Here is a 22052-nt window from a genome sequence, read left to right on the forward strand (position 1 = left end):
CTGGGTACGGCATCACCAAAGGATCGGCTGTGCTGGGCGCGGGGAAAGGCCTGGCACCGGGCTGTGGGTAGGGCATCGCCACAGGATGGGCTGTGCTGGGCGCGGGGAAAGGCCCGGCACAAGGCTCTGGGTACGGCATCACCAAAGGATCGGCTGCGCTGGGCGCGGGGAAAGGCCTGGCACTGGGCTGTGGGTATGGCATCGCCACAGGATGGGCTGTGCTGGGCGCGGGGAAAGGCCTGGCACCGGGCTGTGGGTATGGCATCGCCACAGGATGGGCTGTGCTGGGCGCGGGGAAAGGCCTGGCACCGGGCTGTGGGTATGGCATCGCCGCAGGATGGGCTGTGCTGGGATTGGTACAGGGCTGTGGGCACGGCATTGCAGTATGGGCTGTGCTGGGCATAGGGAAAGGCCGGGCACGAGGCTGTGGGCACGGTGCTGCAGGATGGGCTGTGCTGGGCCTGGCACAGGGCTGTGGGCACAGCATTGCAGAAGCGCTGTGCTGGGCAGGGGGAAAGGTCTGGTAGAGGGCTGTGAGCACGGCATCACAGGATGGGCCGTGGTAGGCAGGGGGAAAGGCTTTGAATAGAGCCGTGGGCACAGCATCGTCACAGGATGCTGTCCCCTTCCTCTTATTGGTCCATGTGGGAATTGGGGTCAGGCAGCCTCTGTACAGGGGTGTGGTAGATTGGCCATCGCTGGACACCAGGTGCCCACCAAGACACTTCATCTATACCCCTTCTCAGCTGGACAGAGGAGAGAAGACAGGAAGCATAGGTTGAGAGAAGGCAGTTTCCTAAAGCAAAAATGAAATGTTGCATGCACAAAAGCAAATTAAAAAAACAAAGAATTTTTTCCCTTCTTCCCATCAGCAAGTGATGTCCAGCCAATTACCAGGAAGCAGGAGTTAAGCATCTCACCTTTGCTCCAGAAGACACATATTGTAAAATAATGAATGTTACCCCTTCTGCCTCCCTTCCTTAGCTTTTCCATCTGAGCTGGCATTACATTATATAAAATATCCCTTTGGTTAATTTGGGTCAGCTGTCCTAACTGTGTTCCCTCCCAAGACCTTGTCCACCCCCAACCTACAGATGGATGAGAATTTGGAGGGACAGTGTTGGTGCTGTGCCAGCACTGCTCAGCAGTCCCCTAAACTCTTGGGGTGGCATCAGCACCTTTCCAGCTGCCAGTGCAGAGCCCAGCAATGGCAGGGCTGCTGTGGGAAAATGAGCCCAGCTCAGCCAGACCCAGTCCAAGAGGCATCAGCAGTGTCCCCTCCCTGGACAGTGTCCCTGCACTGGAGCCCTGGGCACCTTGGTCACATTTGCTTTGTCTGCTGTCTTTTCTCCGGAGCATCACCAATGGCACAAGCTCAGTCCCAGGGGCTGGGCTTGAAAGTCATGGGAGTCATTTGCCAGAGGACAACCAAGAGGGAAAACATGGCCTGACATTTTTCTCTTTCTACCCTTTCTTCCCTTTCTTCCCTTTCTTCTCTTTCTTCCCTTTTCCCCCCACTGCTCATTTCTCTAGGATTTTACTTCTGTTTGACATTTCCCCTGGCAACTGCTGCATTTCCCAAGTATCTCAGGGTTGGTTCAGCATGAGCAAATCCCACCAGGAGCTATCACCCTGCATGATGTTTTCACAGCTGTCTGTCTTTCCCAGAAGTCAAACTTCTCTCTTGTATGTTTTAATTATAAGTTCCTTGAATTGTAATTTCAAGGTATCACCCTCTCTGACAGATATGCCATCACCTTGATTTACCCTAGTGAGTCTCTCTTTACAGGGAGGAAGAAATGAGAAAGTAATGGTCATATTTCAAAACCACCTAGAGTGCAGGTGACATAAAATCTTATCTGACAATTATATTTGAAGGTAGAAACTTAAATTAAATCACTTTAGTATTTAGCAACTGACCTACTTCAGATTATACAGCAAGCAGTTTAGCCTTAGGAGGTAGGCAGGCTGCAGTATTACACTTTCTGGGCCCACACTGTTGAACACTACCACAGCATAATTGAAAACTTGGTCCAAAAATAATTTACAAAAAGAAACAACAACAGAAAACAAACAAACAAACAAACAAGCAAAAAGAAAACCCCAAAGGAAAAAAGAAAAGAAAAAAAGAAAAAGAAAAAAAAAAAAAAAGCAAAAAAAACCCCCCACCCAACAAAAACTGCCAGGAAAATGTAGATTTCTTTAATGCAGACTACTTCATTCTTGTCAGGGCCCCAAAAGCATGAATAAATCTTTATGTCCTGCCCGGTTCCTCAGCCAAGGACCCAGAACCCTCATTTAGGCTCAGATCAGGGCCAGCAGTCCCTGCCTGGGCTGTGCTAAAGCCCCCATGGCCACAGCCCCATCCCCTGCTCATGCTGATCCTGCAAGTCTTCTTTTGCGTTTTTCCATCAGCACATGCTCCTGTACAAATATTTAACCCCAAATAGCTATGAAATAGTATTGACACTAGTGATATGACATGATGAGCCCACACAGAGGAGCACAAACTGCAAGTGGTGCAATGGGCCCTGGGAGAAATCTCTGTATCTGCAGGGTTTGACCAAAGAAAAGGTTCAGGGTCAGCCCAGCCTGGCCCAGTGCTGGCTGAGACAGCCAAAACAAGGACCTTGGTTCTTGGTTTTCCCTCATTTGCACAGCAGCACCGCTCACTCTCTGCTTCCTACACCTTCCTTTCTCATAACTTTATTTGTGGCTTAAGAGAAGCCTTGATGCAGACAGAAGATGCTGTTTAACAGGAGGAATTTCATCAGTATTGCAAAACTAGCAGGGACCAGCAAGAAGCTGCTGCGACAGTTTTGGTGAGCTTATCCTTTAATTTTATCTGGTGTGTGGTGTTTCGTCAGAAACCTGGAGCCAAAAGCAGCAGAATGCTGTGAAGGAGTATTTTGGAGAAAGGCTCTGGGGGGCTTTTCCCTGCAATTTTAGTGTCCTTTTACCTCACCAGCCAGCAAGCTCTGTGACTTCAGGAGATTGGAGTATCATCTGTTTTTAGTGTTTGTGAAGTACCATTAATTTGTTCTGTGGGATTTAGCTGCCAAGTCAGGAAGGAATGTTTATTCTTGAGGTCAGTGTGTGCTGCAGCTACTGTAACCAGTATATAACTAGTGAATAATCTGAATAAAGGTGATCTATCTGCATTTAGACATATATTGTAGCCAGTTCAGGTGGGGAATTCTCTCCTTGAAGCTGCAAGGTGAATCTGTGTCTCATTATTTTGAGTGTATATATACCCTGGAGGCATGCAGCAAAAGCATGATGTGAGGGGAGATTCAAAGTCAAGCAGGCAGATCTGCCTCTGTGACCTGGCTTTGGGTTCTTTCTGCACCCACATAGCTGTGCCTGCTCCCCCAGTTTCAGGAAAGTTCCTGTATGACAGCATTTCACTAAGCTGCTTCTCAGGTTTGTCACATCTCCAAAATCAGGTTAAAATTTTAGAGCTGAAAGTCAATTCCATGTTTTCTCATGGTTTTAGGTCAGCTTCAATAAGAACAGAATTAACACTTGTTACATAACAAGTCATTAGTTCTAGAAAACAATATGCATAAATTTCACATTCACAGCAATCCTAATATGCAGTAATTTTTGTTTATAATTTCTACATTACATCATATGAAAACCAAATGTTTTCCAAATTCTATAATTTATTTGCTACAGATTTAGAGCAGTCCTAAAGGCTGGATGTTAATTTTCTTATGAATTTTGGGTTTTTACTGAAGCCAGTTGGGAAATTTCTGCAGCTCACAGAGGTGATGGAAAAGCAATTTTGGAAAACAAGTGTAGTAAAGCTGGTTTTCCAAGGATGAAATCCGATTTGTTAAGTTCCACACACAGCATTGTTATTTTTATTGGGTTTTTTAACATTATAGCATAATATTGGCATAAACTATCACCACTGTCTGTGGGTATTCCCAGCTAATAGCACAGTGTTTAATATTGCAAAATAACCTAATGTATGTCAGTCTGTGCTGAGTCCAAAGTTATGTGTCTTGCTCAGAAAGGAAGAAGCCAAAACTGCTTGACCTTGCAATTCTGCCCGTTACATTTTAACTTTGGTATGTTGTCTCATGCTCCTTCTCTGGAATTAATTTTTTCCACTTCTGCCACTCTTTCACATATGGATAACAGGGAAGGGAGTAAATTTCTTGGAGGTCATAGCAATAAAACAGAATCTTCAAGAGGTCAGGAGCAGATCTGTAGTCCAGCTTTCTGCTTGCAGCCTGTCAAACACCATATGGGAACAGCTATGCCTTTGCTTAGGCACCTCTTGAAAATACTTAAGGATGGTAAGTCCAAATCCTCTCCAGCAACAAATTTAAGTGCTTCACTATCTGCCAGTGGAGAAAATAGTGATGAATATTTCTCAGTCCACTTCTCAATCATGCCAGATGGTGAAACAAGAGCAATGAACAGAAGTTGTTGTTTGGCAAGTTGAGATTAGATAATCTCTAAGTCCCTGGAAGGAATTGCAGGCTGAAATGAGAAAAACAAGGAGCAGCCCCAAAGCTGTTCTTGAAATAAGGAGAGTAGGAAGCAGCAAGAAATTGCATAGATTTTAATGCAGAACAAGTTTGTTTTTTTCCCCACAAACAAGTTAAAAAAGCAAATCCCTGTTCTGAAAATTTAAAGTAATTAAAGAAGTCCCAGTTATAAAACTATTTTCCTTTAGAATATGCACAATGAAAATTAAAGCAAATCTCATTATTATAAACTGCTGGTATTAAAACTCTTGATATATAAGAGTGGATTTCAGTAGCTTATCTTGGTGGGCTGTTTTTCATGGTGTGGTAGAAACTACCTGATCCATGAAAGACCCTACACTTGCTCCCATTTTCTTCCTTCCTCTGTTTTGAGCTGTGAGTGTGATTGAAAATGTCTAGCAGACAAACATTTCCCATCTGCTCTGAGAGCCCACATGGCTTTGGGACCTTGACACCTTGTCACCTGCACCCTTGGGAGGCAGAGCAGAAACAGCACCCCAGGAGCCCCAGTAATTCCCCTCTGTGATCCATAGCACACCCTGCAATGGTCTGGAATTCCAGTTTCCAGCAAGGAAAAGATGTTCCTGCCCTCTAAGGCAAAGCTCTCAAGGGCTGAAGCCCAAGTGGAGCAAGATTTTACAATGACATTTCACTGCCAGCCTTCATGACTTAACCCAGGGCTGTTTCAGCACATGGACTGGGGAAAAAAATCAGGGGAGAGTTTTTGGCTGGAGCTGCATTGGGAAAAGACAGATAATGTGAAAGAAACAGAGCAGGCAAAGAAGGCAGAAGAGAAAGGAGGACACAAAGAGCACTAAGCTCAGAAGGTGCCACTCTGAAAACCAAATCAGAACCTACTGAAAAGGAATGGGACAGAAATAAAGAATTTGGAAAGCTCTGAAATGGCTTAAACCTGCAGGAACAAGAGCCCTGAGGGACAGCCCTCATCCCTGGCCTGCAGTGCACATGGAGCCCCTGCCCACAAGTCCCAGGCTGTGTCCATCTGGCCAATGCTTTGTGCCCTGCTTAGCCCACCCTCCAAAGCCAGGGCTCTGCACTGTGGGGCTCAGGCTGTTGTGCGGGATTGTGTCCAAAGCCTCATGGGGGTATATCTGGGCATATTTTCCTAGCTGCGGACTTCAGGGCTTGGCAATTAGCAGGTGCTCCATCTGAGCCTAGTCTCAATGCTGAGCTAAAGGGAAATATAAACCACAAACACAACTGGAAATAGAAAAGTATTAACTGCACTCAGTCCACTTTTTTGCACTGCTTTGGTCTCCATTTCATTTGTTCAGTCTAAATAAAATACATGTTTAGCTCATACCCTTCAAAACCTTAGCAAGAGCAGAGTGTGGGCTGTGTAGTGCTAAGGGGAGCTGTAAATACAGGGCCAAAAAGGGCTGAACTGCCACACCTCCCTGTTAACCTTTAGCCTGTGAAACAGGGGCTTGGACAAGACTTTCATTAAGATGCCTCATTTAATCCAGAGGAAATTTGATCATGTAACTTCTGTGGGTGATTATCAACATCCAATTTCATGTGATTCTGAAGTCCTAAATCTGGATGGAGGCCAGAATACGCTGAACAAGCACCACATGTCCAGAATGTCTCGTGTGGTACAGCAAGGCTGTTTTGTTGGGCTTTTTTACCCTTTTCTCCAATGTAATGAAGAGATTTCATACACACTTATAGAAATGCCACCTTTTGTGAGAGTGGGATTGGAATGTGGCAAGTATCTACTCATGCACACAGCAAAAAGGGGGAGAAACAGCACCAAGATCCATTTCTGTTGTTCTGTTCCCAGCTTTGGGGCCTACACATAAGTCATTTTTCCAGGTTCTGACTTTATTTGATAGGCAGCATGCAGTTGCCATATGCATCTCAGAAGACAGAAGAAATCACATCTGAGGTACATTTTGTAACACAGTTTAAAACATTGTTACAGTGGCCATAGATGCAGTGCATAGTGGCATGTGGTGCCTGTCTGACCACATCTGTTAATTATTTAAACTAATTAACAAAGTCTATCAGGATGATCCAGCTGGGTCATGTGAGGGAGTGGGAGAGATTTCAGGTGCTTGGTCACTGGCTTTAGCACATGTATAATTTAGCATTGAATGGCAAAAAATTACACATTTTCTGCTCTTTTGACACAGGTATGGGATACCAGCTCAAATGAATGTTGATCTGAAAGGTCGGGACCTCCTTACTCTACAGAACTACACAGATGATGAACTGAAGTATTTGCTGTGGATGGCATCAGATTTGAAACAAAGGATAAAGCACAAAGGAGAGGTAAAATGATTTAACTGTCATTTAGGTCCCTCAGATGTTGAAATAAATACTGTTCTGAAGGGTACTGTGAAAAAGCTTTTCAGCTGTCATGTCCTAATCAAAATCTCCTGAGGTCTTAAATACTGTAAATCATGTGCTGCAAATCAAAGAACCTTCCTGCAAAGTGTCCAGAGATATTCTTTAAACACTTTAGAGGACTTTGTGAGTGGAAAGGTTAAACAGGTTTGTGCAGCAAGTTCCCTGTTGTCAGATAACCCCATCCATCCACACATGCAGCACTAAATGTAGAAAATATAAGACACTACCCTGCATGGGATTAAATTAGTATCTGAGTTCTCCTTAATGCTGGCTCAAACTGAGTGCCAAAATGCAGTTGCTTTTGTGCCTAGAATTACTTCTTTGCCTTTAACCTTTCCACTGCTAGTAAATTTATTGAAGGGCAGGAGAACAAAACTACAGGTAAGAAGCCCCACTTTTGGAACTTTTCTAATGTTGAATTAAATTTTGCAAGAAGTATTTCATACTTTAAAGACTATAACAATTATAAAATTGAAATAAGTTCATTTTTCATGTTTCAGTATTTGCCTTTGATGCAAGGCAAATCTTTGGCCATGATTTTTGAGAAGAGAAGCACAAGAACAAGATTATCTGCAGAAACAGGTAGGTCTGAGCAATGGCACAATGAGACTTTATATCAAACTATATACATTGAGTATGTACTGAAAAACACTGCATAATTTTGCATTTAGCAATTTCTACTCAGGAGAAACCTAAGCTTTGAAAGGAAAAATAAGAAAAGAATGGAGGCTGTTTGTGTTTCACCTTGCATAATAATTTCACAAGCACATGGCTCTGGTTGCTGAAATTTTGTCAAAATCAGAAATAATGTAATAGGCAGAAATAGGTATTTCTGGTGTAAGCTCCCAGCTGTATTGGCAAGATGTACATTTCCTAACATCTACTTCAGTAAGCATGACAAATTTAATTTTTTGCAAGCTCTAATAAATATTTTTCTAATGTAATATGCATTACCATTGTTGCATTTCAAAATCTGTGCTTAGGCTGGGAATACAGTAATGCCTTGATATAAATTCAGGGGAAAAATTAACATGATTACCTACAGGAGAAGATAACTTGATGGAGACTCAAGGATATTAGCCTAATCATATCAGGCACTGGAACATTTTTCTTTTGGGTTACAGTCCTGAAACATTGAAACATGTACCTACGGTATCTTTATTTACACAGTAGTTGTTCTGAATTCAATGACACTGCTGAAATTAATCACTCATCAATCAATCATTCATAGCAAGAAATAACTCTGATCTGGTGATACATCAAGAAGAACTTGCTCTTCTCTCTTTTAAGCTGACCCAGTATCCCTCACTTCTCCCTAGTGAAGGAACAGGAAACCTGTTGAGTATTCCCATTTCTTTACAAATTGTAAAGAGAAGGTAAAAATAATGGAAGGAAAAAGCAGATACATTAATTCCAAGCATTTCTGAATTTGCCTTTGTATTGTCTGGCACAGCCATTTGCCTGCTGATCCTGCTCTTTAAGCAGCCATGTTGTTGCTTTCTGTTTTCTCCTGATAATGAGGACTTACTAATGCGCATTCCCTCTCTGTGAAGACCACCCACTTTTTAATTCCTGAGTTTTTAGTCCAGTTTCTTGTTTCCTGCCATCCTGGTGTATGGCCAGGTAATGAATTCTCTGGATCTGTTTATCCTTCATTCTTCTGTATTCTGAGGGAAACACTGCTTAGTCCTTGGCTTTTGAAGGCTTATGGAAGGGGGAAGCTCAGGAAAGTTTGAATGAATTAACTTAAGGATGGGAGTTAATGCACATAAATTCATCCAAGGGAGAATTAAACTCCAGTGAAATTTATTTCTGAGTGAGAGCTTCCACAAGAGAGTTTAATGCAGTTTAGCCTCTGTGCATTAACTTCACACCTTCAGTTAATTGGTCTTAAGTCTGTTAAGCCTAAGACTTTGCTTCAAAGGCAGACTCAAGTATTTTCTGTCCACGAAAACTCTATACATTTCAGCTGCTTTTTTAACATAAATGATTCCCTCCTTTGAATTTCTAACTCAAAATAAATGTGGAGCCACATGTGTTCCTTTTAGCTAAACAAGATAATTTAATACCAATTTTCTAATGTCTAGTGAAAGTGGACAATTGCAGTGGATTGAAGTGTTTATTTATAAAGTTCCTGAGTCATCTCAAATAGCTCTTCCCAAGAGTTGCCCCTTCAATAGCTTGAGAGAGGTCACTTGTAGGGCAAGGTCCTGATGAGGAGATTAATCTAAACAAACCTTGCAACTCTCAGGAACTGCTAAATCAGTGCATTTCATTACAGAGCAGAGACTTGGAAAGCACTGATTACAAAATCTTCCTTGTACAGTGTCTAGGAGTTTGTTGGGACATGCTAACATCATGGAAGAGTTTTCAGAATTCCTGCTGTCCCTATGCCTATAAAGAATGACATTATTGAAAAAGAAATAAACAGAATGGTTGAAGTTGGAAGTAATCTCTGAAGGTCGTCTGGTCCAATCCCCTGCTCAAGGAGGGTCTTATAGAGCCAGTTTTCCAGGACCATGTCCAGAAGCCTTTTGAATATCTCCAAGGATGAAGATTCCACAATCTTCTGTGGCAACCTATGCCATTGCCCAATCAGCTTTTCAGTAAATAATTTTTTTTATTCAGAAGGATCTTCCCAGTTTGTGCCCATTGCACTATTGAAAAACACCTGGCTCTGTCTTCTTTGCCTCCTCCTTCAGGTGTTTCTGTACATGAGCAATATTCCCTCTGAACCTTCTGTTCTCTGGGCTGTGCTGTCCCAGCTCTCTCAGTTTTCTTCTTGTCTCAGTTTGGAAAGACAGCACTCTGTTAAGGAAGGCAGGAGCCTCCCCTGAAATGGAGAATGTAAACCCTCCCCACCCCTGAGAATTGCTATAAATTTTAAATTAAGGGGCTCTCAGGCAAAAAATATGGGAGCAGGAAATAACAGTTCTTTAATAGGGAAGAAAATAAAAGGATAAAATAACCAATGCAGTACACTAGAACAATACTGGCAAAGGCAGAACCCAACCTGATAGCCTGTGGGTCAGGGTGTTGGTGGCAGTCCCATTGGAATTGTGGCTGCAGCCCTCCTGGAGTGTCAGGGATGGTTCTGCTGGAGCAGGAATCCTGTAGAAAAGGGTGTAGTCCTCCTCCAAAGATCCAGTGGAAGTAGAGGCAGCTGCTGTTCCTCTGGGATATCCAGTGGAGAAGCCATGCAGTTATTCCAGAACCTCTGGATTATATCTGGGTAGGAATGCTTGGCTCCTCCCTCTGGGCAGAGCATTTCACAATGGGATGCTGTAGTTCTTATCAGTCATGCAGTGACATTCAATAGTCTGTTATCAGCAGATGTCCCCTCCCAAGAGAGGAGTGATTGTGATCACTCAGAGAGAGATAAGGCAAACTGCCTACTTGACAAAAGACAACTGCCATATAGATGGTAATAGAAAACATCTTGCATTGCCATCTGGAACACTTCTCATATGAAATATGCTTCAGTCCCTCAGCCATCTCTGTTGGCCTTTGTTAGCATGGACATCCCAACTGTATCCCATATAACAACATTTCTCATACTGAGGACCCCAAATCCAGACTCTTGAGGTCACCAGTGCTGTATAAAGAGGAAAGATCACCTTCCTCCACCTTCTGGCAGTATTTGTCTGGTGCAGTCCAGGACACCATTTACCACCCCTGCTGGAAAGGTACACACATGGCTGGATCATGTTCAATTTGCTGTCCACCAGGACCCTCAAGTCCTTTTCTGCCAAGCTGCTCCCCAGATGGGAGGCCCCCATCACATCCTGGTGCAGGGGGTGTTCTTCCTCAGGTGCAGGACTTTGCATCTCTCCTTGCTGAACTTCATGGGGCTCCTGTCAGACCATTTTTCCAGCCTGTCAAGATCCCTTTGGACAGCAGCATGACCCTATGATGTACCAGCCATCCCTCCCAGTTTTGTGTCAACAGCAGAATTGCTGAAACCACACTTGGTCATCGAGACCCTTAACACAGGTGTTGAACAGGACTAGACACAAATGGACCCTGAGAGAACTGCTGGTCACTGGCCCCCAACTGGACTTTGTGCTGGTGGCCACCACTCTCAGGCCTGGCCATTGGACAGTTGTGAAGCCATCCCATGCTCTGCTCACCCAGCCAGGCATCCTCAGCTTGGCTAGGAGGATCTCATGGGATTCACTGTCAATGGACACCATGCAGTCCAAGTGGACAAAACCCACAGCCCTCCCCTCATGCACCAGGCCAGTCATGGAACTACAGAGGTTGATCAAGCTGCTCAAGCATGACTTCCTCTTGGTGAAACCATGCTGACTATTCCTGACAATTTTCTTGTCCTTAATCTGCCTAGAAATGGTTCCCAGGATTAGCTGCTTCATCACCTTCCCACAGACTGAGGTGAGGCAGCTTGGCCTGAATTCTCTGGGTTCTCCTTGCCCTTTAATTTAAGAGTGACCTTTTTGCATTTCTTCCAGTTGTCAAGATTACTTGAAGATTATCAAAACATTAATTTATGATGCATTGTAATAAATCAGTTGATATTTAAAGTTTTCCAACATCCTGTTTCTCTGAACTGTTTTATTCTAATGACATTGCAACTGTACTGAATAATAAACCTCTCTTTGGGGTATAATTAATTGCCTCTTTAATCTTGTCCCAATGTGTATTTCTGAAACACATATAATTTTACTATATCTAAGATAAGTAGTGATGTTGTAAGTTTAATGCAGAACTAGAAGTAACTTCCATAGAGTAGTGGCAAAGTAAATCCAGTTCTGTAAGCCTAGGAGATTTATTTCTATCACTGGCCATTTTATTGGAAAATGTGACATATCTGCTATTACACTGGAAAATGTCAGCTCTTCACAGCCAGAATCCCATACCCATTCTGCATAAAATTTTGTGTACTTTTTGAAAACAGAACTATTCATATATGGTCATATATTACTTGTAAAATAAACATCCTCACGTATGGCACAAGTTGAATGCCCTGTTTTTGTTATAGCTTTGGTGTAAAATAATCTGATTGTCACTGTTGCTCTTAAAATATACAGCTGCAGTTATGTTTTAGTGAATAAGTCATAAATAAATCCAAGCATTTCCCAGACACTGAATGCAGACAATATTTCACAGAGCAGAAATGGAGAGGAAACAGGGCAGGTAGGAAAGCTCAGCCTACCTTCTCTTGTTGTGCATTGGAATATACAAGATCTTAACAGCCTTAGGGGGGGTTCAGTGCCCCTGGCTTTAGTGGAATTACTCCCAATTCACTCCTCCTACACAGTGTGGGGAGAGGAACATGATGGCCATGCCTAAAGACTGCTACACAGAATCACAGAAGTAATTGCATTGTAGCATATGAACTAAAGTGGGGATGATAATACATGGTACAGGGTCTGTTTTCTGTTGGAGTGGCTAAGTAATATTTAGCTTGGCCTCATTACAGAAGGTCCAAATGCACCTTAGTTTACTCTTCACTTAAAAGAGTAGCTTAAAAATAACTTTTAAAAACTGCTTATCAGTTTTTAGCTTCTGCTTTAAGAATGTTCTGCAATTTCTGCCTAGGAGAGTTCTTTGTTATTAGTCTAAATGGAAAAATACTTTCTACTTTGTAAGTCCAGGCAGGCAATGAGGAAATTAATAAATGCAAATCCATATGTCTTGAAATTCTGAAGAAGATCCTTCCTTTGAGTCTGAGAAGATGACTGTGTGTGTCTCCAGGTAACAGCTCCAGACCTGTGTAGCCAACCTGTGAATTAGAGGATTCATTTTGTCCCTCTTGGCCCATGCAGCAGGGACAGCCTGGCATGAAGATTTCACTCATGTCCTGTCTGAAAGAGTCTGCATAAGTGGGGTCAATAATGTGCCACAGCCTGAGGAGTGAAACTGTGTATTTTGATAAATAACAGTAGTGAGAATTGTGGACAAGAGGTAATAATCTATGCTGGATTTGCAGTATGAACATGTAGTAGTTTCTTGAAGATATCACAATTCATATAAATATTTAGCATGTGGCCTTGGATATGACCAGGTTGTGACAACAAAGGATTAGATCTCCCAGTTTAACACACCACTCCAATGTTTATTTGCTGAATTGGTGCCTGCATACCTTCAAAAGTCATCATTTTTTTTCACTTTCTACTGGCAGTCTGGATGAAAGAATCTGAAAAATATTCTGTCTCTGCAACTATATACAAAGCTAGAGCACAGAGCTCCTGTATTTCCAGCTGGAAAGTTTTGTGTGAAAATATGTTGCCAGGCCCTGCACAGATGGCCAGTTCATGAGCAGAAAGCCCAACACATCAGGGCTCTGCTATGTACACAGACTCCAGGTGGCAGCTCTGACTGGCCTGCCTGACGTCTAGCAATTCTGAATGAATGTTCAGATTCCAGTTTTTTACCTGGGCATCATTTCTAGAAAACAGAATATGTCCATTGGAGCATGCCTGGACTGCAAATCATCTACAAAAGTGTATGTATTTAGAATCCTAAAATGCAGAGCTGCTGTATTGTGTGGAACTTGCAGGAATAAATACCTGACGTAATTGTATATGACTCAAAAAATCCACAAGAATTTGGGAAAGAAAAGTTACTGCCAATGACAGTTCATCCTTGAGGTCCTCAATTAAAATTTTGCACTGAATATACAGGCTGTAATGTGTAGTTTGTATACACTGTTCTTTAAATACAGTGTTTGTGTCTGAGCTGCAGAGGGGAGGTGAAAAAAGTAACAGTAGAATAAATGGTGCTTCATTTTTAAAAGTTTGCTCTGTGTGACTTGCAATATTGTTGAGATTTGGAGCAATCCTTAATGAAAACAACAAGAAATTTAAGAGGGTCCATTCAATAAAATGAGTGTACACTGGTTAGGGGAGCAGAAATTTGCCCTTTAGGTGGGACTTGGAGCATCATTACTTTTAATCTGACATCTAAGGAAATTGAGGCAGTCCAAAGAAAATGTTTTGCTGGTATTTTTTTTATCTATTGTATTTTAAACTCCCGAGGCTGGCTGAACTGATGCAAAGCAGAAGACCTCTCCTCATCCCTGCTGCTGGCAGGAGATGGAAGTTAATAAGGGTTGCTCTGTGTAAGGAGCCCAGCTGTGAGGCCCAGACCTGCTGCCTGTACCTGCTGGTTTTATCTGTGAAAGGTTTTAATGTTCAGTCCTGGATTAATCCTCTTTTAAAGAGTAACTGTGGGATGAAGTTTTTAATCCATGGCAGACCTGTACAACCACCGTGATGAAGCCACAGTGCTGAATCTGTCAGCAGTGCCATCTAATGGATACAGCCAGCTTGAGCAGCTTTTGACCTTTTCTTCTGTTTTTTTCTTCCTTTTCCACTCTTCTTTTCTCTCTTTTTAATTTTTTTTCCTAGCAGCATGAAGTTCATCAGCATCTCCACAACATCACAGTTTGGTAAACAAAGTAGGAGTCTCTACTGTGCTGTGTGCAGCTTTTCTCTTCCTGGAAATATAAAGATGGGCTTCTTTCTAGATTTATGTCACAATAAAAGACTCACACCCCCACAGTGTTGTCTCAACAAGGCTGGTTTGTCCATGCTAAGATTCTCTGGCAATTTCCTCCATCAGAAATGCCAGTGATCTGCCTGCAGAAAATTTCTGCACTAGAAGGGAGTTGTTCTTATCACACAGAAAATGCCATACAAGGCTACATACAGCCCAGTTCAGATCCTACACCGTGTACATCCCCAGCTGTGGAATCCTGTTCCCCATGCTAGGATTATGCTAAACCATCTGTGACAGTTCATAAAACAGCCCCATCAGGCCCTATCCTCCCAATGTGTGGCCATGAGGGACTTTACACTCAGATTCAGTGGAAAGAGGTTTCAGACCTAAACCAGGCAAAGACAAAGAGACTCATATGTTGGTGAAAAGAAGATATTTTCTTCCCTGTCTGTGTCGGATGGTTTCTTTTTATAACTTTCTACTGGTGGTGCCATTAAAGTAAAGCAGCAGAGAACCAGAGATTTGCCTTTAACATGTAATTTTTCTTCATCCAAAACACTGTTCAGACACCTCTGAAGTTCCCCAAAGTGTTTTCTTCTCTTAAATGATGCTCAAATTTCCATGGTTTCCTGCTCGGGAATGGATTTTACTCTTCATAGCTAATCCATCCAGCTCTTTGGACCTCCGTGTAAATTCCTAATTATTGCAAGGTAGAGGGATGCTGGCAGGGCTTGAGACCTTTCCTCTTCTCTCTCTCACATTATCATTTTTAGGGCACTTGGTCATTTGAGACCAAATTCAGGTTTGTTACAGTTGTGAGGAGGGTTTTCTGTCTGACTTTACATGAAAGACAATGTTGATCCTTGCAAGGATGTGGAAATGCACCAGGTGACTCTGATGGTCCTTCTAGGATGCAAAGCCCCATGAAGCAGAAATGCAGCGTGATGAATGGATTACCTGGCTCTGAACAGGGAGCAACTGTGATGCTTGTGGCAATGTGTAGCCCTGGAGCTGGAATCACTGTTCCTGTGATCACAGATAGGAACTCATGGCCAAGGATTTCAGTAACAAATACATTTGAGTGGGGTTATTCCACAGTACATTTATTTGACATTTGTGTGTCAAATGCTAAGATTTTTAACATTTTGATGTCCTGCTGAGTTCTACTTCTATTTTTGACAATGTATTTTCTATCAAGAAGATTTTTAAACTTGGCTGCAAATATGAAGTGCTGGTGTTTCATTTCTTTTTTTTTTTTTTTTTACATTTTTCCTCACTGTAGGATTTGCTCTCCTTGGAGGACATGCTTCCTTCCTTACAACACAAGATATACATCTGGGCACTAATGAGAGTCTCACGGATACAGCAAGGTTGGTAGAATGTCACTTGATTGATCACTGCATTTGGTTGTTAATTGGGCTGACACCTGTCTTACAGAATTTTGGGAGCTGATATTTTCTTTCTGGAAAATGCCAGAAGCTAGTCCAAATTTCTTAAATATTTACAGATCAGTTCACAGAATCTGTAGCTCAGTAAAACTTTATTCCATCCTCTCAAGCTATCCTACACTTCCCACACTGTGGTGTTTGTGAGATCCTCAGGACGAGGTGAAGAGATGAGAATCTGACTCCATGTTCTCAGAAGGCTGATTTATTATGATATGATATGATATTACATAATGCCATACTAAAACTATACTAAAGAATAGAAAGGATACAGACAGAAGGCTTAACAAGAATGAAAATGAAAGCTCGTGACTGATGCCAGAGTCTGACACAGCTGATGGTGATTGGTCATTAATTAAAAACAATTCACATGAAACCAATCAACCATGCACCAGTTGGTAAACAATCTCCAAACCACATTCCAAAGCAGCAAATACAGGAGAAGTGACTCAGATAATTATTATTTACATTTTTCTCTGAGGCTTCTCAACTTCCCAGGAGAAGAAATCCTGGAGAAGGGATTTTTCAGAAAATATCATGGTGACACCACACTGAGAACTATTTTGGCATATAGAGTGTTAATTAGAGCTACATTTACTAATGGAACAATTTTATGAACCTCAGTAGTCATGCAATTCCACTGATGACAGCACATATATTCTAACAAGACTCAAACTGAAGCAGGAAATGGCATCACAATCCAATATCAAACCTTGTGGTTCTGCTGCCCTTGGAGCAAAATCAAAAAGCAAAGACACAATTTATGTTTGTTAGGCCGGCTGCTGGTGGGCCTTAGCCTGCTGAAGTAGTGTCCCTGCAGTGGCAGGGTGGCACTGAGGGCCTTTCTGATCCCCTCATTTCAGCAGCATGAAGCTGGACCAACACTTTGTAGCCAGTTTCAGATTTTCCTGCACCTTCCTTCCCAGCTGTACCCACTGCCAGGACTGCTGTGGAGGCTGGGCTGTGGCTCCCTGCCCTCTCTGGCATCCCTGGAAGATGCCAGTCATGCCCAGTCCCACATGCAGGGGTGGGGAGCAGCCTGTCTCCATTGCTGTGCAGGGAGGACCTGAGCTCAGAGGTTTTCTGCAACCTCTGATGTTGCAGAAAGCTGGCAGAACATGAGGTCCTGTGTTGCAGGTGCTCCTGCTGTTTACCATGGCACACCAGCTATTAAAGCTTCATCCAGCCTTAGCATTATCCTGCTTTCTAGGCAGTCCTTTTGCAGCCTGAGGTTGATTCAGTCAGGCCCAGCTGTTGGAAGGTTAGCAGTGTCTGAGTGGTCCTTTTTGTTCTGGTGAAAGATATGCAGTGTCAAGGTCATCAGGCTCGATTCAAAATGTGCAAATCAGGCAGATGAGTTCCACTGCCTTTGCTGAATACCACAGTTCTCTTGCTGAATACCACTGTTTGAGAACTGTGTTGCTGTTCTCTGCGGTGAAATCCAACAAAAATTAAAGAAAAAAATATCAAACATTTGGACATTTTAAATTTTCCTTCCTTGTTTTTTTACTACTGAAATGGAAGACATATGGTGTTGATAGTAGAAAGTAAAAATCTCAATCCCTTGAGGCCTGGAAGTACTAGGCTTAACTCTCTGCTAGATACATAAATCTGCCAGAATCAAAGTGAGCTGCAACAACAGAATCATAGAATATTTTGAGTTGGAAGAGACTTTAAATATCATGTTGTTCATAGAATATTTTGAGTTGGAAGAGACTTCAAGTATCATCTTGTTCCAACCCTCCTGTCATGGACAAGGACACTTTTCACTAGACTAGGTTGCTCAGAGTCCCATCCAGCCTAGCCTTGAATACAGCCAGGGATGGGGCATCCACAGCTTCTCTGGGCAACCTGTGCCAGAGCCTCACCATCCTCACAGTCAAGAATTTTTCCTAAAATCATCTAAACCTACTCTCTGTCAGTTTGAAGCCCCTAAATAGTCCCTCTCCATCTTTTGCGTGGGCTCTGTTCAAGTATTGGAAGGCTGCAGTTAGGTCAGTCTGGAGCCTTCTCTTTTCCAGGCTGAATAATGCCAGTTCTCTCAGCCTTTCCTTGGCAGCAAGGTGCTCCCTCTCTGATCACCTTGCAGCTCTCATCTGCACTACTGCAAAGCTGGCTGTAAACCCCAGCAGCCAAACCTGCAGGAAGGGCAAGGATGAAGTCAGGGCCCTTCCAAAACATTTTTCTGTAATAACCTCTGCAAGCATTGTCCCACCAGCCATGCAGGACTGTCACCTGCAGCCTCTCTGCCAGTCAGATGCCCATCCTACAGGAAATCTGACGCAAAAACGGATATGCTTAATATAAACTAGTTTTCATTTCTTCTTCTTCCCAAATGTGTAGTAAAGGGACATTAAATCTTTTGTTTACAGTGTCCTGAATGACCTTTGTTTGCACAAGCAAAAAAGGAAAAAGGCAGACAATAAACTACAAGAAACAAGGCAATAAATAGAAGCAAGTAAACCTTCCAGCCATTCTGAAGGCATTCCCATTCTGTGGATAAAGTTTCTACAATATCTACTTCCCAAATAAACCTCCAGCCCCCTTTTCTCTGTCACTGCTTGCTCTTCTGGGACAAGCCCCTATTTATGACTCCTACCTGGGGATTTTGCTCCTCTGCTCAGTCACAACTCTCTCTTGCTACAGTGGACAGGGGCTTTTCCCAAATCCTTACAGTCCCAGTGCTCTGCTCCACTCCTGCTGTCATTAGCAGAAATACTACTGACTGCATAATCAAGGCTGAGTAGTTTACCCAAAAGAACAACTGGAGTGTTAATTCCTTGGTGCTTCTTGTGAATGAAAGATGACATCCCAACCTCATTCAGATAATGTAAGAACAGAAAAAGAATGCCTGTAGTAGACCCAGAGGGTATTTCAAATATTTACAGGCATGTGTCTGGGGCTCTGAAGGCCTTTGAAGTATTTGAGATTGAGACTTAAAGCAAAAGGGGCACAGATCCATAAAAGTCACAGGTTTTATTAGAACTGCTGCAGGTGAGGGTTGAAAGCATTGCTGCTGTGAACATATTTTTAGTGACTTATTACCTGCTCATAAATCAGTTTCTCCATGCTTCACAAGACATTTACATTTATGCTGACACTGTGGCAAAAAGTTTCCGTCCATTAAGGAGCTGTGAGCCTTTCAGTGCTGTTTAACATGTCTGATCTGTCACCTGAAATGAAATATAAGTACTGTGTCTGGATTTCCCACTGCAGAGCAGTTCCACTGGGCACCACTAAAGCTCAGGGGCCATCTTCAGGTTCAGTGGAGCTCTGAAGAGCTCATAGGATGATTTAACCACTGGAATTATTAGGGCATTAATCTCTGCATTTATGGGGAACGGGTTTATTTTGCTGAGAACACATCCATTGTCTGTCCCTGTGAGACTATGAGTGAAAGTGAAGTGGTTTTGTGAGAAGTTTAAAGCTTTTGAATGGATATAAACTGTCAAAACAAAAGCAAAACTACCTTGCATAGCAGTATTCTGTACAAAACATATGCAAATGCCCCATTTTCAAATTCAAAAGTCTGCCATACCAAAAAGGCATACTTTGTGCTTCATTTTGGATGCCTCAGAGGATACAGCTGAGGTAAAAAAAAATTCAGGTTTTCTCCATACAAATAAAAATTACTTTGAAAAGAGAGAAATGCAACATTTCAATGTACTCAATGTTCCAATATAACATATTACCAGGCTCTGGGATTTTGAAGGTGATAGTCTCATGGTTTTGAAAAGGAATGAAAAGAGAGAAAGACCTAGTAGTTGATAAAATAAGAACATTAAATGTAGTCACCTGATGAACTCGTGCTTACAGCCCTCAGCTTCCAAAACTTCACCTTTGATAAGACTCTTTTATATATTCAGGACTTTTTTTCCCCTATGCAATTCCAGCCTTACACAATTTCCTTTCAACTGATTAAATTACTGGAGACTTAATCATTCTCCTGTAATCATAGACCTCCAGGTGAGGGTTATTTGTGTTTTTTTTTCCCCAAGTTCAGTTTCATTTTGTTTTCACAAAAAATAAAGCCAGTTTACCACTGATTTTCCTACTGTAAAACATGACATCTAGAAATGCTGGCAGAAGGACTGTCTGATGTCCTGCTGGTAGGTGTCTAATAGATCTGATATCTACTTCCAACAGACTAAAGATGAAAATCCAGCAGTTTTCACTAGTTGTTGATTATGACTGAATTTTCCCTAATGGCATACCTTATGAAGGAACCATCTTCTTTAATTTCTTGATCAGCTGTGTCAAATAGGAATCCGCTGAGCTGACATCCTAAAAGAAAAAAAAAGCTATAAGGAAAGTGAGCCATTTCCCAATATGATTGTCCCTTTCCTTGACTGTTGGGGGCTGGCTGTGTCTTGTTCAGGGAATCCACCAGTGGGATGGCTAACAAAAGGAACCATGCATCACATCCATGATGACCAGCTCAGAACAAAACAGGTTTCCCCCTGAGAAAGGAACTGGTGAGCTGAGAAGAAATAATGGCACCAACAGTAACTCTTCCAGTACTTTGTAATCAGTAAATACCTTGTTCAGTTCCTCCTTTTCATTTGTAGCTTCTATTGACAGTCTTTTCTTCAGAGAGAGCTCTACAGGCAATCTTGTAATTTTATAAGAGCTTTGCTTGTGTGAGGAGCGTCTGATATGAGTAGAAAATTCTTATAACTGACTTCATCAGGAGCCCTTGATGATGATGGTACTAACAGCCTTATTTCCACAAGAGGAGATGCAAGAATTTGCCATGGCTAATCAGGAAGGCAGATACTGCAAGGATTTTTTCCACATTTTCCTAATTCAGTCCTCCCTTGTTTTGTTTCAAGGTCCTATTTCAGATAATATGAAAACACACAAAATGCTACTTCAAAGTCAAGCTTCAGGGCCTGATTAAAACACAGAAATGCAGAGAAATTAAGAGCTCCAATCCATATTTAATTTATCTAAAAAATTCAGAATATACTATGCTAATTCCTGTGTCTTTCACACTTCAGCAAATGAAGTTAATGCCAGAATGGTACAGGGGCTTCTGCAACCCCTTCCCTTGTTCTGAGTTTGAAATTTGGGCATTACTTGAACCCTGTGAGTCAATACACAGGTGTGTAGGTAGGAGAAAGCAGACCAACAATCCCAGCCTGTTGTGTTTCTGTGTTTATTAAGATCAGTAAACAATTGTGGTAATCTAAGATCTGTATTGCTGATCCTCACAAAGTCAGGCTACCATACAGAGTCTATAATATTCAGTCAATGCTGAATTTGTTCTTTGCTAAAAGACTGAAAAAATCATATACCTTATCTCTTCTGAGGTTATCCAATTCTTTAACTGTCACACTATCACATAATCTCTTATCTTATTCAGAGAGATTAACATGTATCAATGTTCCATCTACAATGAAAAGCTAAAGAGGAAAGAATATAAAATAGAGCAGCAGTTTTCATTTACTTACTATAGTAGTGTTAGGAAGTGAAACTTCTTACTTATTAGCAGCTTGTTAAATGACTACATTTGAGTCAGTTCTGCAGGCATGATAAATTATTCAGATAGCTGAAAAATATTGATTCATTACCATTTCTCATTAATATTTATGTGTTGCATGGTGAAGAGTGCAATAGTGGTATATTTATTATGTTTGACTTGAGTATTTTCTGCCATCTCTAGGGTGCTGTCCAGCATGACAAATGCAATCTTGGCTCGAGTTTATAACCATAATGATCTGGACCTAATGGCAAAAGAAGCCACAGTCCCAATAATCAATGGATTGTCTGATTTATACCATCCTCTTCAGATTTTAGCTGATTACCTAACTCTTCAGGTAAAAATATAAACAATTTTTTTTTGCTAATTCTTAGTGAGTATTTGGGGAAGTCATCTTCAAATCCATTTATCTCTAGGTTTTTCAAAGTAGCAATTATATGGCACTTGTTGTTTAAAGAGATCTTCATCCAGCAATACAATTAAGGACCTGTTTAATTTAAAACAATTACATAGTCCTATCAGCTGTAGTGGGGGACTGAAGTTAAGCATAAAATTAAGTATTTTATTGGAATTAGTCTGCAATCCAAAGAATGTACAGAAGGCTGTACATATTAAGACAAAGATGAGAATCTTGCTCAGGCAAAGTCAGCAGATTTTTTTCATTGGCTTAAAAACACTCAGTAGTTTGCTCTTGATTCCTCCCTAATCTGTGGACATCTTAAAAGGAATCACTATTTATGTATTAGGAAATGGTTGAACAAATTTGTTTTGAATAAGCAAGTTAATGTT

At 41.8% G+C, this 22052-nt stretch overlaps 1 protein-coding gene across 1 annotated transcript in view; it reads left to right on the top strand.

Moving 5' to 3' along the window:
• The first annotated feature begins 2699 nt into the window (after positions 1-2699).
• The window catches only part of OTC (ornithine transcarbamylase), a 31294-nt gene continuing 11941 nt past the window's right edge, over positions 2700-22052 (top strand). The window contains exons 1-5 of the mRNA XM_058800340.1: positions 2700-2822; positions 6659-6797; positions 7376-7457; positions 15619-15706; positions 21447-21600. Coding sequence (XP_058656323.1) covers positions 2746-2822; positions 6659-6797; positions 7376-7457; positions 15619-15706; positions 21447-21600 — 540 coding nt within the window. The 5' untranslated portion in view covers positions 2700-2745. The remainder of the gene's footprint in view (positions 2823-6658; positions 6798-7375; positions 7458-15618; positions 15707-21446; positions 21601-22052) is intronic.

Source organism: Ammospiza caudacuta, chromosome 2, assembly GCF_027887145.1.
Source record: "Ammospiza caudacuta isolate bAmmCau1 chromosome 2, bAmmCau1.pri, whole genome shotgun sequence".
Classification (NCBI taxonomy): domain Eukaryota; kingdom Metazoa; phylum Chordata; class Aves; order Passeriformes; family Passerellidae; genus Ammospiza; species Ammospiza caudacuta.